The sequence below is a fragment of the Pongo pygmaeus genome, chromosome 17 (genome assembly GCF_028885625.2).
Source record: "Pongo pygmaeus isolate AG05252 chromosome 17, NHGRI_mPonPyg2-v2.0_pri, whole genome shotgun sequence".
NCBI lineage: Eukaryota > Metazoa > Chordata > Mammalia > Primates > Hominidae > Pongo > Pongo pygmaeus.
The window spans coordinates 47872496-47889339 of record NC_072390.2 but is presented as its reverse complement, the minus strand read 5'-3'; the positions used below and the strand labels follow the sequence as shown (position 1 = coordinate 47889339).

At 37.7% G+C, this 16844-nt stretch overlaps 1 protein-coding gene across 4 annotated transcripts in view; it reads left to right on the top strand.

Annotated features, from left to right (window-relative positions):
- CCDC178 (coiled-coil domain containing 178) overlaps nucleotides 1-16844 on the top strand; it is a 515145-nt gene that overhangs the window by 52439 nt on the left and 445862 nt on the right. For all 4 annotated transcript variants that reach the window (XM_054461207.2, XM_054461206.2, XM_054461208.2 and 1 more), the window contains exon 5: nucleotides 1108-1197. In XM_054461207.2, the coding sequence (XP_054317182.2) occupies nucleotides 1108-1197 (90 nt within the window). The remainder of the gene's footprint in view (nucleotides 1-1107; nucleotides 1198-16844) is intronic.

Genomic DNA, 16844 nt, shown 5'->3' with positions numbered 1-16844 from the left:
ATAAATGTAACTATCATGACATTCAAGCTAGAAAAAATTTCCATCACCCCTGAAAGTTTCTCATCTACTATAGGCAACTGTTATTTTGATTTTTATCACCATAGCTTAGTTTTGTCTTTTTCTTGGACCTTGTAAAAATGAAATTCAATGCATCGAGTATGTTTTGTCTGACTTTGTTTGCTCAATATATTTTTGAGATTCACCAATGCTACTCCACATATTTGCAGTTCATTCTTTTTCACTGGTCCACATTATATTATTGCATAACTACAGAGTATTTATTTAAATCCATTTTTCTGCTGATGGACATTTAGGTTGTTTCCAGTTTTCACTGTTATGAATAAAGCTATATGAATGGTCTGGGATAATATTTTTGTGGACCTATACTTTCATTTCTGTTTGTTAAAAGCTTAGGACTGGAGTTGCTGCATTGTAGTGTACATATATTTAGCTTTATAAGAAAATGTCAAATAAATGATAATATATTTTTATGTTTTAGAATTTTGAAACACTTCCTCAGAGATTGTAAAATAAAATGTTTCCCCTCTCTCTCTACATTTTCTCTTTCTAAAAACAACAGTTTCTTAGTCTAGCAATTATAAATCCTACATATCTTGTTTATTTATAATTATAAATCATACATAATTTATATAGGATTTATAATTATAAATAAATCCTACATATCAATAGTTAACATAGTTAAGATATATTAGTATATATATATAAAACAGTATATATATATATACATACACATGCATATTATTTTTAAAAAATGATGACAAAGCTTACACACAAATCCCTGCCTTGCTAATTTTCACAGTGTATCCTGGATACATTCTATATCAACACATAATGACTTATCTGTTTGTTTTAAATAGCCTCATGCTATTTTGAATACCTTCTTATGAAAGAGTCAAACCAATTGAAGAGCATAGAGAAAATATCTGAAGATACTCTACTCTGGATTTTGATTAATATTTGTATCATAGTTGTTTTTCTTTTAAGGAGAGCACTTCTCTAACATAGTTTTTTATATGGTGGTGCTTGTTTTAAAATTTTCTATAATATTAACTACTCACTAAAATATGTATTTTTTCTTTTTAAAAGGCAATGCCACGTCTCAAAGTTTGGTTTTATATGGAGCCTCTAAGGAGAACAGTGAAGGTTTTCATGAAAGTAAAATGACAAATACTGAAGGTGAGGACTGAATGTAAATCATATAGTAAACTATATAAGCTATATTTATATTCTCTCTTTAGTTTATAATGTCAATACTATTTCTATTTTGAAATAAATCCTACATATCATTAATTGTTAACATAGTAAATATATATAATAGTAAAGATATAATGTAGTATATTGTATCAATAGTATATTGTTAATGTATAATCTGGGTTTATGAATTGTTATGTAATTTCAGAGATATATGAATTTTGAAATAAATTCTTAATCACCCAAGCTGTGACTGGCCTGTTCTAGACAGAACATTTCCATTTCATTGAGGACATGTTTCTTAGAAGAAAAAGAAAGAAGACAAATGTTTTGGGGGTGTATTTTTCATTTTTTTAATAATTATTTTATTTTATTTTATTTTAAGTTCCAGGGTACATGTGCAGGATGTGCTGGTTTTTTATATAGGTAAACACATGCCGTGGTGATTTGCTGCACTTATCAATCCATCACCTAAGTATTAAGCCCAACATGCATTAGCTCTTTTCCCTAAGGCTTTCCCTCAACCCGCCTTCCCCCTACAGGCCCCAGTAAGTGCTCTTCCCCTCCCTATGTCCACGTGCTCTCATTGTTCAGCTCCCACTTATAAGTGAGAACATGCAGTGTTTGGTTTTCTGTTCCTGCGTTAGTTTGCTGAGGATAATGGCTTCCAGTTTCATCCATGTCCCTGCAAAGGACATGATCTCATTCCTTTTTATGGCTGTATAATATTCCGTGGTGTATATGTACCACATTTTCTTTATAGATAAAATGTCTATCATTTTCTAGTCTATCATTGATGGGCATTTGGGTTGATTCCATGTCTTTGCTATTGTGACTAGTGCTGCAATGAACATAACACGTGCATGTGTCTTTATAATCAAATGATTTATGCTCCTTAGGATGTATACCCAGTAATGCAGTTGCTGGGTCAAATGGTATTTCTGGTTCTAAATCTTTGAGGAATTGCCACACTGTCTTCCACAGTGATTGAACTAATTTATGCTCCTACCAACAGTGTAAAAGAATTATTTCTCTGCAACATCACTAGCATCTGTTGTTTCTTGACTTTTTAATAATTGCCGTTCTGACTGGCGTGAGATGGTATCTCATTGTAGTTTTGATTTGCATTTCTCTAATGATCAGTGATGTTGAGCATTTTTCATATATTTGTTGGCCACATGTATGCCTTTTTTTGAGAAGTGTCTGTTCATATCCTTTGCCCATTTTTTTAATGGGGTTGTTTGTTTATCTCTTGTAAATTTGCTTAAGTTCCATGTAGATTTCGGATATTAGACCTTTGTCAGATGGATAGATTGCAAAAATTTTCTCCCATTTTATAGGTTGCCTTTTCGCTCTGATGATACTTTCTTTTGCTATGCAGAAGCTCTGTAGTTTAATTAGATCTCATTTGTAAATTTTGGCTTTTGTTTCAATTGCTTTTAGCAATTTCATCATAAAGTCTTTCCCCATGCCTGTGTCCTGAATAGTATTGCCTAGATTTTCTTCTAGAGTTTTTATAGTTTTGGGTTTTACATTTAAGTCTTTAATTAATATTGAGTTAATTTTTGTATAAGGTGTAAAGAAGGGATCCAGTTTCAGTTTTCTGCATATGGCTAGCCAGTTCTCCCAGGATCATTTATTAAATAGGTAATCATTTCCCCATTGCTTCTTTTTGTCGAGTTTGTCGAAGATGAGATGGTTGTAGATGTGTGGTTTTCTTTCTGAGTTCTCTATTCTCTTCCATTGGTCTATGTGCCTGTTTTTGTACCAGTACCATGCTGTTTTCGTTACTGTAGCCTTATAGTATAGTTTGAAATCAGGTAGCATGATACTTCCAGGTTTGTTTTATTTTTTGCTTAGGATTGTCTTGGCTATGTGAGCTCTTTTTTGGTTCCGTATGAATTTTAAAATAGTTTTTTTCTAATTCTGTGAAGAATGTCAATGGTAGTTTAATGGAAATAGTATTGAATCTATAAATTGCTTTGGGAAGTATGGTCATTTTCATGATATTGATTCTTACTATCCATGAGCATGATACATTTTTCCATCTGCTTGTATCCTCTCTGATATCCTTGAGCAGTGGTTTGTAGTACTCTTTGAAGAGGTCCTTCACTTCCCTTGTTAGTTGTTTTCCTAGGTATTTTGTGGCAAGTGTAAATGGGAGTTCATTCATGATTTGGCTCTCTGCTTGTCTGTTGTTGGTGTATAGGAATGCTTATGATTTCTGCACACTGATTTTGTATCCTGAGACTTTGCTAAAGTTGCTTATCAGCTTAGGAAGCTTTCGGACTGAGTCGATGGGGTTTTCTAGATATAGGATCATGTCATCCTCAAACAAAGACAATTCGAATTCTTCTCTTCCTATTTGAATACCTTTATTTTTTTCCCTTGCCTGATTGCCCTGGCCAGAACTTCCAATATATGTTGAATAAGAGTGGTGAGTGAGGGCATCCTTGTCTTGTACCCATTTTCAAGGGGAATGCTTCCTGTTTTTGCCCATTTAGTATGATATTGACTGTGGGTTTGTGATAAATGCCTCTTATTATTTTGAGATATGTTCCTTCAATACCTAATTTATTGAGTTCTTTACATGAAGTGATGTTGAATTTTATCAAAGGCCTTTTCTGCATCTATTGAGATAATCGTGGTTTTTGTGTTTAGTTCTGTTTATGTGATAAATTACATTTATTGATTTGCATATGTTGAACCAGCCTTGCATCCTGGGGATGAAGGCGACTTGATCATGGTGGGTAAGCTTTTTGATGTGCTGCTAAATTTGTTTTGACAGTATTTTACTGAGATTTTTGCATAGATGTTCATCAGGGCTATTGGCCTGAAGTTTTTGTTGTTGTTGTTGTATCCCTGTTGTATCTCTGGTATCAGGATGATGGTGGCCTCATAAAATGAGTTAGGGAGGAGTCCCTCCTTTTCAATTGTTTGGAATAGTTTCAGAAGATATGGTACCAACTCCTCTTTGTACCTCTGGTAGAATTCAGTTATAAATCCATCTGGATCTGGGCCTTTTTTTAGTTGGTAGGCCATTTATTACTGCTTCAATTTCAGAACTTTTTATTGGTCAATTTAGGGATTCAAATTCTTCCTGGTTCACCCACCCACCTGGGAGGGTGTATGTGTCCAGGCATGTATCCATTTCTTGTAGATTTTCCAGTTTATTTGCATAGAGGTGTTTATAGTATTCTCTGATGGTTGTTTGTATTTCTGTGGGGTCGGTGGTGGTATCCCCCTTATCGTTTCTGATTGTTTATTTGAATCTTCTCTTTTTAAAAAATTAGTCTCACTAGCAGTCTATTTTATTGATTCTTTAAAAAAAAACAGCTCCTGGATTCGTTCATGTTTTTGAAGTGATTTTTATGTGTTTATCTCTTTCAGTTCTGCTCTGAGCTTGGTGATGTCTAGTCTTCTGCTATCTCTGGAGTTTGTTTGCTCTTTGTTCTCTAGTTCATTTAGTTGTGATGTTAGGGTGTTGATTTGAGATCTTTCTTTGATGTGGGCATTTAGTGCTATACATTTGCCACTTAACACTGCTTTAGCTGTATCCCAGAGATTCTGATACATTGTTGCTTTGTTCTCATTTTTTTCAAAGAACTTCTTGATATCTGTCTTAATTCCATTATTTACTCAGGAGTTATTAAGGAGCAGGTTGTTCAGTTTCCATGTAGTTGTGTGGTTTTGAGTGGGCTTTTTAATCTTGAGTTCTAATTTGATTGCACTGTGGTCTGGGAGTGTTTGTTATGATTTCAGTTATTTTGCATTTGGTGAGGAGTGTTTTACTTCCAATTATGTGATCAATTTTAGAGTAAGTGCCATGTGACACTGAGAAAAATTTATATTCTGTTTTGGCTGGTGAGTTCTGTAGATATCTGTCACGTCCACTTGGTCTAGAGCTGAGTTCAAGTCCTGGATATCTTTATTAATTTCCTGTCTCAATGATCTGTCTAATACTGACAGTGGGTTATTAAAGTCTCCCTCTATTATTGTGTGGAGGTCTAAGTCTCTTTGTAGGTCTCTAAGAACTTGTTTTATGAATCTCAGTGCTCCTGTATTGGGTACATATATATTTAGGATAGTTAGCTCTTCTTGTTGAATTGAACCCTTTAACATTATGTTATGCCCTTCTTTGTCTGTTTTGACCTTTGTTGATTTAAAGTCTATTTTTTCAGAAACTACAATTGCAACCTCTGCATTCTTCTGCTTTCAAATTTGCTTGGTAAATTTTCCTCCGTCCATTTATTTTGAGTCTATGTGCATCTTTGCATGTGAGATGTGTTTCTTGAATACAGCACACTGATGGGTCCCATCTTTGTATCCAGCTTGCCATTCTGTGTTTTTTAATTGGGGCATTTAGCCTATTTATATTTAAGGTTTATATTGTTACGTGTGAATTTGATCCTGTCATCATGATGCTGGCTGGTTAATTTTGCAAACTTGTTAATATAGTTGCTTCATAGAGTTGTTGGTCTGTGTACTTCAGTGTGTTTTCATAGTGGATGATAATGGTTTTTCCTATCTATGTTTAGTGTTTCCTTCAGAAGCTCTTGCAAGGCAGACCTGGTGTTCACAAAATTCCTCAGCAGTTGCTTGTCTAAAAAAGATTTTATTTATCCTTCACTTATGAAGCTTAGTTTGGCCTGATATGAAATTCTGGGTTGGAATTTCTTTTCTTTCAGAATGTTGAATGTTGGCCCCCAATCTCTTCCGGCTTTTAGGGTTTCCACAGAGAGGTACTCGGTTAGTCTGATGGGCTGCCCTTTGTAGATGACCTTGCTTTTCTCTCTGGCTGCCCTTAACATTTTTTCCTTCATTTTGACCTTGGAGAATCTGATGATTATGTGTCTTGGGGGTAAATCTTTTCAGAATATCTTGCTGGGGTTCTCTGGATTTCCTGAATTTGAAAATTGTCCTGTCTTGCTAGATGGGGGAAGTTCTTCTGGATGGTGTCCTGAAGTGTGTTTTCCAACTTGGTTCCATTCTCCCCATCTATTTCAGGTACTCTAATCAGTCATAGGTTTGGTCTCTTTACGTAATCCCATAGTTCTCAGAGGTTTTGTTTGTTTTATTTCATTCTGTTTTATCTAGTCTTGTTTGTCTGCCTTATTTCTGCAAGATAGTCTTCAAGCTCTGATATTCTCTCTTCTGCTTGATTGATTCAGCTATTGATACTTACGTTTGCATCATGAAGTTCCCGTGCTGTGTTTTTCAGCTCCATCAGGTCATTTATTTCCCTCTCTAAACTGGTTATGCAAGTTAACAGCTCCTGTAATCTTTTATCATGGTTCTTAGCTTCTTTGCATTGTGTTAGAACATAATCCTTTAGCTCAGCGAAATTCATTATTACCCACTTTGTGAAGCCTACTTCTGTCAGTTCATCCATCTCAGCTTTGGCCCCAGTCTGTGCCCTTGCTGCAGAAGTGTTGTGATTATTTGGAGGAGAATAGGCATTCCAGCTTTGAGGATTTTCAGTGTTTTTGCATTGGCTTTTCTTCATCTTCATGGATTTATCTACCATTGATCTTTGAGGCTGATAACCTTTGGATGGGGATTTTGTGGGGTCTTTTTTGTTGATATTGTTGTTTTTGCTTTTTGTTTGTTTGTTTTTCTTCTAATAGTCAGGCCCCTCTTATGCAAGTCTGCTGCAGTTTGCTGGGTGTCCACTCCAGACTCTGTTTGCCTGGGTATCACCAGTGGAGGCTGCAGAATAGCAAAGATTGCTTCCTGTTCTTTCCTCTGGAAGATTTGTCCCACAGGGGCACTGACCTGATGCCACACAAAACTCCCCTGTATGAGGTGTCTGGCAACCCTAGTTGGGAGGTCTCACCCAGTCAGGAGGCATGAGGGTCAAGGACCCACTTGAGGGGTCATCTGTCCCTTAGTGGAGCTGGTGTGCTATGCTGGGGGAATCCCCCTTGTCAGGATCAGCTGATCTCTTCAGAGCTGCCAGGCAGGAAATATTAAGTCCACTGAACCTGAGACCACAGCCACCCCTTCCCCAAGGTGCTCTTTCCCAGGGAAATGAGAATTCTATCTGTAAGCCCCTGACTGGTGCTGGAACTCCTGCAGAGAGGCCCTGTCCATGCCCAGTGAGGAGGGATCTAAAGAAGCAGTCTGGCCACAGCTGCTTTGCTGCACTGTGGGGAATTCCACCAAGTCCAACTGTCCTCATCTCCTTAGCACTGTTAGGGGAAAACAGCCTACTAAAGCCACAGAAATGGCAGTCATCCCTCCCCGCTACCCCCTCCCCTGCCCCCGCCTCCTGGGAACTCAGTCATCCCAGGGCAACTCCAGACTGCTGTGCTGGCAGTGGGAATTTCAAGCCAGTGGTTCTCAGCTTGCTGGGCACCGTGGAAGTGGGACCTGCCGAGCAAGACCTCTGGCTCCCTGGCTTCAGCCCCCTTTTCGTGTGAGTGGATGGTTCTCCTGTCTCACTGGAGTTCCAGGTGCTGGTGGAGTATGTAAAAACTCCTGCAGCTCAGTGCCTGCCCAAACAGCCACCCAGTTTTGTGCTTGAGACCCAGGGCCCTGGTGGTGTAGGCTCATGAGGGAATCTCCTCATCTGTGGATTGCAAAAATCCGTGGGAAAAGTATAGTACCCCCACTGGGTAGCACATTCCCTCACCACTTCCCTTGGCATGGGGAGGGAGGTCACCTCACCCACTGCAGTTCCCAGGTGAAGCAACGCTCCACCCTGCTTCTGCTCACTCTCCATGGGTCACACCCACTGCCTAGTCAGTCACAATGAGATGAACTGGGTATCTCAGTTGGAAATGCAGAAATCACCCGCCTTCCATGTTGGTCTTGCTGGGAGCTGTAAACTCCAAGATGGCTGTTTCTATTCAGCCATCTTGGCTCCTGTCAATTGGATGTGTACTTTATAGTTCCAGAATTAAAGACTTGTACAGTGAGAATCTATAAACATTATCTCTGAAAGTGTTTCTAACACTCAATATGGAAAGTGGTGGAAAGAGATGAGGAAATGTATACATATATCTGTTGGGGTTCATACTTGTTTATTTTTAGGTCATTCTGGTGAAGAACTCTTTATCAAAAATTTCAATCTTGATTTTGAGAAATTACTACTCTGGGAATTTTTCAGTTTTATGAGATTAAATTGAAATAAGTTACCATTTTGATTCTTTCATCTGTGTATGTCCAATAGAAATCTTGAATACAAGTTTAAGATCTTGCTTGACTTAGAGTTTACTGCCCATAGTGAATTTCGAACAGATTTATAAGACGGCAAATAAGTGACTTATGAACCAATTAATTCAAGATACTGGAATATCTATGTGCTATTGTGGTACAGAGATATTTAAGAAACAACCCTCACAAAAAGTGTAAAATCTTGTAGGCCAAATAAAATATGTGAAGGATAATCATAAATTGAAAGAAAAATAAATAGAATATAAATGTATACAACAATTTTTACAATACAACATAAAATAATAGTTACATAGTGTATCAGTGGAGATGACACAAGGAAGTACATGCCAAATGAACACCATGGATGACAGATATCTTCAGTATTTTGACTAAGACCAATCTGCATGGTCTCCAAGCATTAAGAAAAAGGTTAATGGATCAGGAGAGATTTGAACTGAATTTTAAAGAATGCATTTGTATATGGAAAAAAAAGGCGAGGATAAAATTTAAGAAAGTAGAATAGAATGTGTCAACAATGAGAAAATAACACAAGATTTAGAAAGCATAGATGTATTTGTCTATAGCATAGGGAGAATTCAGGAATGTGAAGATGGTTCAGAGAAAGGTAGAAATGACTGAGGTGCAATTAAGAAGGATTTTGAATTTCAGGCTCAAGAGTATTAACTTCATTTTCTCAGTGTCTGGTTATATATATATAAAACCAGAGTAGGGAAGTTACTGACTAAATTCTTTGCTTACAAAGTCTGAGCATGCAACACAGAATTATTTGGCTACAGGAATTTTCTGGCTATTGTGGTGGAGTGGGGCCCTCTCTGCTCCACACCCAGCTGGCTCTCCAGGCACTTAGAAACTGATTTTCTTATTACTATTGTTCAGGCTTATTGTAACAAGGTCCTGATCTAATTAAGATCAATGAATATGAAAGAGATTAGAGACATATTACAAAATAAGTGTTAAGATTTGGTGACTGACTAATACTTACAGGGACTGACTATTCTTTCTATATTAATATAGGAACTTGAATGAGAAGATGGAGGATTCAAATGTGATTTAACTGTTCCAAACTTTCATAACTGCAACAGAGATGTAAAAAGAAAAGAGGTTAAATGGAGGGGAGATGAGTTTAGTTTTACAGATAGTAGACATGCCTAGATGTGTGAATGAAGTTGGTCCCTTTAAGACTATCTCTGGCTTTCTGGCCTTGACTAAATCTGAATGTTTAAAACCAAATAAAGTTGTTGCTTTTTCTTCAAGATGGCAGATTAGAGGCTCTTAGCATGCCTTGGCCACTTGGAAAAAGCAAGATAGTGCATAAAGATCAACTCTCTGAGTGTTAATTCAAGAAGGAATATGAGAATCCACCAGAATGTGAAGGACATTGCAATTCCCAGGGAGGAGAATGCAGGCTAACAGCCTCCATGATGGCATCTGGGTGTTAAAAGTGAGTGAAACTCCAGTACACAGGAGAGTCAGAAAGGCTCCCTCTGTGATTTACCTTTCCACTAGGGATCTGAGCAACCCAGGCTGAAGGAGCACACTTTGTTTCCCCCAAGCCCTGGAGCTAACTTGGAAAGAGGCATAGAGACACTGTGAGGGAAAGACACTGGGAAAAGCTGCAGGTACTTTCTTAGACCCAGCACTGAGAGCAGGAGGCCATTTTTAATCTGGGTGCACACAAACTCAGCCATTCTTTGGTGACCCAGCAACGTGTCTGCACAGGCATGTTAGTCTCAGACCAGAAATTGGAGTACTACTTTGCTTTCTCTGGAGCAGGATATGTGCCTCTACAGCCAGAAATATGGAAAGTGCTTAATTAGTAGGTGCTGGAATTGTGTTCTCCCTCATCACAGGCCGGGGGCAGGAGCAGAGCTACCACAGTCCAGCTTCTCCTGGATGATGAGACTTGCAATCAGGATCAGCTTGGCAACCTGGAACTGGTTGTATCTATCTATGCTGGGTGCCCCATCCTGCTTTCCTAAGACTGTGGTGCAGCAGGACCCTCTGCATTCCACCCCCAGATAGAAATCCAGTCATTCAGAGTACCCACTTGCCTGGACCAGCAGCCTAAGCTGGCCTTCTCTTTATAGATATACATTGTGGTACAGTGCAGCCCTCTCTGCTCCACACCCAGCCAGTTCTCCAGGCATTCAAAATACACCCTCACCTGGATTAGCAGCCTGAGTTGTACTACCCTTCCCATGCATAGATCATGGTGCAGTAGGGCTCTCACTACTCTTAGTGAGATCCCTGGAGATCACTTAGGCAGATCTCCAGGCATTTGGAGCACCCACTCACCTGGAACAGCAGCCTGATCCACCCTACCTTTCTTGTGCAGAGATCTTGTTTGGGGGTTCACTTTGCTTCATGCAAAGGCAGATCTTCAGACATCTGGAACACCCCAATCACCTAGAGTTGGAGTTTAAGCCACCCTCCACCTTGCAGAGAACTTAGGAAGGAGGAAGTTTCCTGCTCACTGTCTAGGCACACCTCTGGGTACCTAGAGGCTGCCTACTGGATTTTCTAGTAAGCACTCAGTTCTAGTGCTTATTCTGGCCACTGGGGGACCTATAGGTGGACCTGCCAGAGTTTCCTGCCCATCTAGAGGGAACTCAGACTGTATACTCCAGGAATCATCCTATTGCATAAAGCAACAAAGAGCTTCTCCCAGTAAACAAGAATCAAGTGTATACCCAGCAACGTTGGCCACAGCTGGCTGCTACCCATAAGTGGCATCTATTGGCTTGTAGGCATCTATTGTATTGAATTGCACAGCCTAATAGAAAACCTGCTGACAGAGGTGCATAGCACTATAGAACCAAAACCAAAAGACCCTACACACCATTCTCTACAATCACACTCCTAGGGAGGGGATTAGGGAAATGGAAAGATATATATATGTGTGTGTGTGTGTGTGTGTATATATATATATATATATATATATATATATATATATAGCAAAGAAATAAAAATAAATAAAAAGAAAAACTCCTACCTGCATGAAAATATTTACAAAATTTAGAGTTGCCAGCATCTCCAGATGAGAAGAAACTAATCCTACTGAAACTATTACAAAATATCAAAGGGGAAAGACTCCTCCCAAACTAATTCTACAAAGCCAACATCACCCTGATACCAAAACCTTGCAAAGACACAATGAAAAAAGAAAACAACAGGCCAATATCCCTGATGAACATAAATACTAAAATCCTCAACAAAATACTAGCAAACTGAATCCAGCGGCACATCAAAAAGTTAATTCACTGTGATCAAGTAAGGCTTTATTCCTGGGATGCAAATTTGGTTCAACATATGCAAATCAATAAAGTAATTCACCACATAAATTGAATGAAAAACAAAAACATTATGAATCATCTCAGTAGATGTGGAAAAAGCTTTTGATAAAATCCAACATCACTTCATGATAAAAATGTTCAAGAAACTAGGTATAAAATGAATATACCTCAAAATAATAAGAGCCATCTATGACAGACCCACAGCCAGCATCATACTGAATGAGCAAAAATGGAAGAATTCCCCTTTAGAACTGGGAGAAGATGAGCATGCCCATTCTGACTACTATTCAACATAGTATTGGAAGTCCTTGCCATAGTAATCAGGTGAGAGAAAGAAATAAAAGGCATCCAAACAGGAAGATGTCAAAAAGAAGTCATTGTCCCTTTGCTGACAATAGGATTGTATACCTAGAAAACCCTAAAGACCCTACCAAAAGGCTTCTAGAACTCATAAGCAGTAAAGTTTCACAGTACAAAATTAATGTACAAAATTCAGCAGCAATTCTATATACTAAGAATGTTCACGCTGAAAAGCAAATCAAGAATGCTGTTCCATTTCCAATAGTCACAAAATAATAAAATATCTAAGAATGCCTCTAACCAGGAGGTGAAAGATCTCTACAGAGAGAAGTACGAAACACTGCTGAAAGAAATCATAGATGACACAGACAAATGGAAAAATATTCCATGCTCATGGATTGAAAGAATCAATGTCGATTAAATGGCCGTATGGCTCAAAGCAATCTACATATTCAATGCTATTTCTATAAAGTTACCAATGTCATTTTTTACAGAACTAGAAAAAAAACTATTTTAAAATTCATACAGAACCAAAGAAGAACTGAAACAGTCTAAGCAATTCTAACCAAAAAGAACAAAGCTGGAGGCATCATTGTACCTGTCTTTATACTACATAGCTACAGTAACTAAAACAGCGTGGTCCTGGTACAAAAATGGATGTATAGATCAATGGAACAGAATGGAGAACCTAGAAGTAAAACCTCACACCTGCATCCATCTCATTTTTGTCAAAGTCAACAAACATAAGCAATGGGGAAAGCATTCCCTATTCAGTAAATGGTGCTGAGATAGCTAGCTAGCCATAGGCAGAAGATTGAAATTGGACCCCTCCCTTTCACTGTATACAAAAATTAACCTAAAATAAACTAACGATTTAAATGTAAGACCTCAAACTATAAGAATCCTAAAAGAGAACCTAGGAAACACCATTCTGGGTATCAGTCTTGGGAGAGAATTTGTGACTAAGTCCTGAAAAGCAATTACAGGAAAACAAAACATTGACAAGTGGGATTTAATTAAACTAAAAGTCTTTTGGACAGCAAAAGAAACTACCAACAGAGTAAACAGGCAACCTACAGAATGGGAGAAAATATTCACAAACTATGCATCTGACAAAAGCCTAATATCCTGAATCTATAAGGAACTTAAAAAAATTTACAAGCATAAAACAACCCTATTAAGAAGTGGGCAAAAGACATAAACACTTTTCAAAAGAAAACGTACACATGGCCAACAAGCATGTGAAAAAATGTTCAATATCACTCATCATTAGAGAAATGCAAATGAAAACCACAATGAGATAGCATCTCATACCAGTCAGAATGGCTATTACTAAAAAGCCAAAAACAACAGATGCTGGCAACTCTGCAGAGAAAAGAAAATTGTTATACACTGTTGGTGGGAATGTAAATTAGTTTAGCCACTATGGAAAGCAGTTTGGAGATTTGTCAAATAACTAAGAGCTGAACTAGCATTCAACTCAGCAATCCTGTTACTGGATGTATATCCAAAAGAAAATAAATCATTCTACCAAAAAGACAATGCACTCGTTTGTTCATCACAGCATTATTCACAATAGCAAAGACATAGAATCAATCTAGGTGTCCGTCAATGGTAGATTGGATAAAGAAAATGTGGTGCATATACACCATGAAAAACTATACTGCTATAAAACAGAATGAAATCAAGTTATCTGCAGCAACATGGATGCAACTGGAAGCCATTATCCTAAGTGGGTTAGCACAGGAACAGAAAACCAAATATTTCATGTTCTCACTTATAAGTTCGGAGCTAAACAATGGGTACTCATGGACATAAAGATGGCATCAATAGACACTAGGGATTACTATAGGGAAGAGAGAGGGAGGGGGCCAAAGGTTAAAAAACTAACCATTATGTACTATGCTCAATACCTGGGTGACAGAAGCAATCATACCCCAAACCTCAGCATTACACCATATACCTGTGTAACAAACCTGCATATGCATTCCCTGAATCTAAAATGAAAGTCAAAATTATAAAAAAGAAAAAAAGAATCCAAACAGATTGTGGACAGAGGGAAGCCTAATTAAAAGTTTTATTTTGGAACATCTTTACTTTCTTATCATTCTGTTACAGTAGGTAGCCTCTCAGGTATGAGCAGGGCAAAAGAGGGCTCTCCCATCCTGCCCACGCCCTCCCCGCCCCTCCCCCAACACACCAGGAGTGTTGGGTGACCATCAGGTGATGGTCAAGCAGTTGTTAACTGTTTATCTAAAGTAATAACTGCTCACAGCCAGTGCCAGAGAAAGGCAGTCTCCTAATAGAAAACACCTTAAACTCATCATCAGCTTCCCGATAAAATCTCAGGAGTGGGGAGAAGTAATGCAGTATCTTGGAAGTATGCCAACGTATAAAAACTCAAGTCCATAAGTCAAGCTGCGCACTTGGTTTCTCAAGTCGCCTTCTTGGCCTTTATCCAAGCTGTACTTTTCTTCTTTTCTTTCCTTCCTTTCCTTACTGTCCTAAAGCTTTTTAATAAAACTTTCATTCCTGTTCTGAAACTTGCCTTGGTCTATCCTTCTGCCTTATGCTTCTCAGTCGAATTATTTTGTCTGAGGAGGCAAGAATTGAAGTGGCTGCAGACCAGTATAGATTTACCACCAGTAACTTGGATACCTTCCACTAATAACAGTTCTTTTGCTTTTCAAATCATTTCTGAGGATCCTCTGTACCAGGCATCATTTTCACTGCTTGTACTGTATCAGATCCCTTCCATATTGAAGCTCCTGTGGATGCCTCCTTTATCCCTTCCAGCTTTGTGTCTGATCATACAAATGTGTCCCTTTTCTTCCATAGCCTTTTTGCTTTGGCATTTTAATTTACTGTTGTGAATGTATTTCCTTGTTTGTGGTATATCAGCTTCTCAATGGGTACATTTTAGTTTTATCTATCATGCTTCTTCCATTCTGCATAGGATTCTGCAGGCCCAGACCTCCCTTCCTTACTGTCAATGCCAGGATGGGAGTCTAGGAAGGACAGATTTGGGAAATTTGTACATTTGGCAAGGAGCTCAGGGCAAGGTTAACTCTAAAGCTGTTTAGTTGAGAGTTAAGCACTTAAATGAGATGATCAAAGGAGAAAATGTAGAGGAAAAGATTATTTCTTATCAAATAGTCATGTTTAAGGAATATGAGGAAAAATAGGTGAACAGGAAGCTAGAGAAAGTTATTAAAAGAACATTTCAAGGAAGGGCTGTCTACAATGTTTTTTAGTATAAAAAGTTAAAGTAGAACAATGCAAGGTTATTGAGTTCTGTCACTAGGATATGCTTAGTGGTCTTTTTTATAAAACGGATATATGGAGGTACAATTTAAATGCAATAAAATCCACTCATTCACAGTGTACAAGTGAATGACTTTTGACAAACACACACATCCATTTAACCACCACCTCAAACACTGTATAGAAATTTCCATCTTTCCAGAAAGTTCATTCATGTCCCCTCTACAGACAAGATTCCTTTAACTCACTCCCACAACTCCAGTATGATTTTAGTTTTACCATTCTAACATTTCAAATAAATGAAATTATGCCACTTGTACTCCTTTGTGCCCAACTTTTCCAGACTTAGGAAATTGTAATATTCATCCATGCTGTTTCATATATCAGTAGTTTGTTCATTTTTATTGATCAATACTGTTCCCTTGTATAATATTGCACAATTTATTTAGCCTTCAATGGAAATTTGAGATTTTTTCAATTTTTGACTATCATCAAAAAAGCTATTATGAATATTCACCTGCAATTCTTTTTGTGGACATATTTTTATTTGTCATGGGGAAATATAAAGAAGAGGAATGCTGAGTAATATGGTAGGTTTAACTTTTATAAGAAATTGCCAAATTGTTTTCCAAAGTGTTTAAACAATTTTACATTTCCACTAGCAATGTATAAATTCCAGTTGTTCTATATCCTCTGTGATACTGGTCATTGCCAACCTTTAAAATTTTAGACATTATAGTGTGTATGTGAAGTTGTATTGAACTGTTAGTTAAATTTGCATTTTCTTGATGACTATGAGTAATAATGTTAAGCATCTTTTCACATTGCATTAGTCATTTGTATATTGTCTTTTGTGAAGAGTCCAAGTCTTATGCCTATTTTCTGAATATTAAGTTGTGAATTTTCTCTGCACATTCTGGGTAGAAGTTATTGGTCAGGGATTCTATGCCATATGTCAGAGGGGCCTCCCACGTGGGTTTCTGAGGCTCTTCTCTGCATTGCTCTGTCTTCTTGAGTTCCTGCCCTCTTCCAGATGTTTCCACTGTCCATGAAACTCATATTTACTTTTCAACTCAGCGGGATTACTGTGCTCTGTTTTTCTCTCAGATCTCTTTATTGCAGTTGGGAAGCTGTCCCTTGGCAGAGAGCTTGGTGATTGTGGGACTCCACCTTATCAATTTCCCTTTTCTCAGAAATGAAAACCTTGAACTGCCCATTTTTCGAAGTCCGAAATCAGTTGTCTCATATTTTAAAATCCAGATTTAGAGTTGCTTATAACTGGAGAAGTAATTCCATATCAGTTACTCCTTTGTGGATGGTAGTTGATATACTGCTTAGTGGGATGTAAGAATGAATTTTTCAGGGAGAGAACAAAAATCAGATTACAGCCAGGTAAAAAGTTTAAAAAATGATAGAGGATTTGTTTATTCATTTATTCAATAATTGTTTAAGGCACTTACTATAGTTGTTCTCTGGAAAGAACTTCATGGGGAAGATAGATAGGAAAACATAAATGTGATAACAGCAGAGTGCAATGTGATCCATTCTTAGAAATGAAAACTGCTATAGGTGCACTCAAATGTCTGAAAGAGCTGA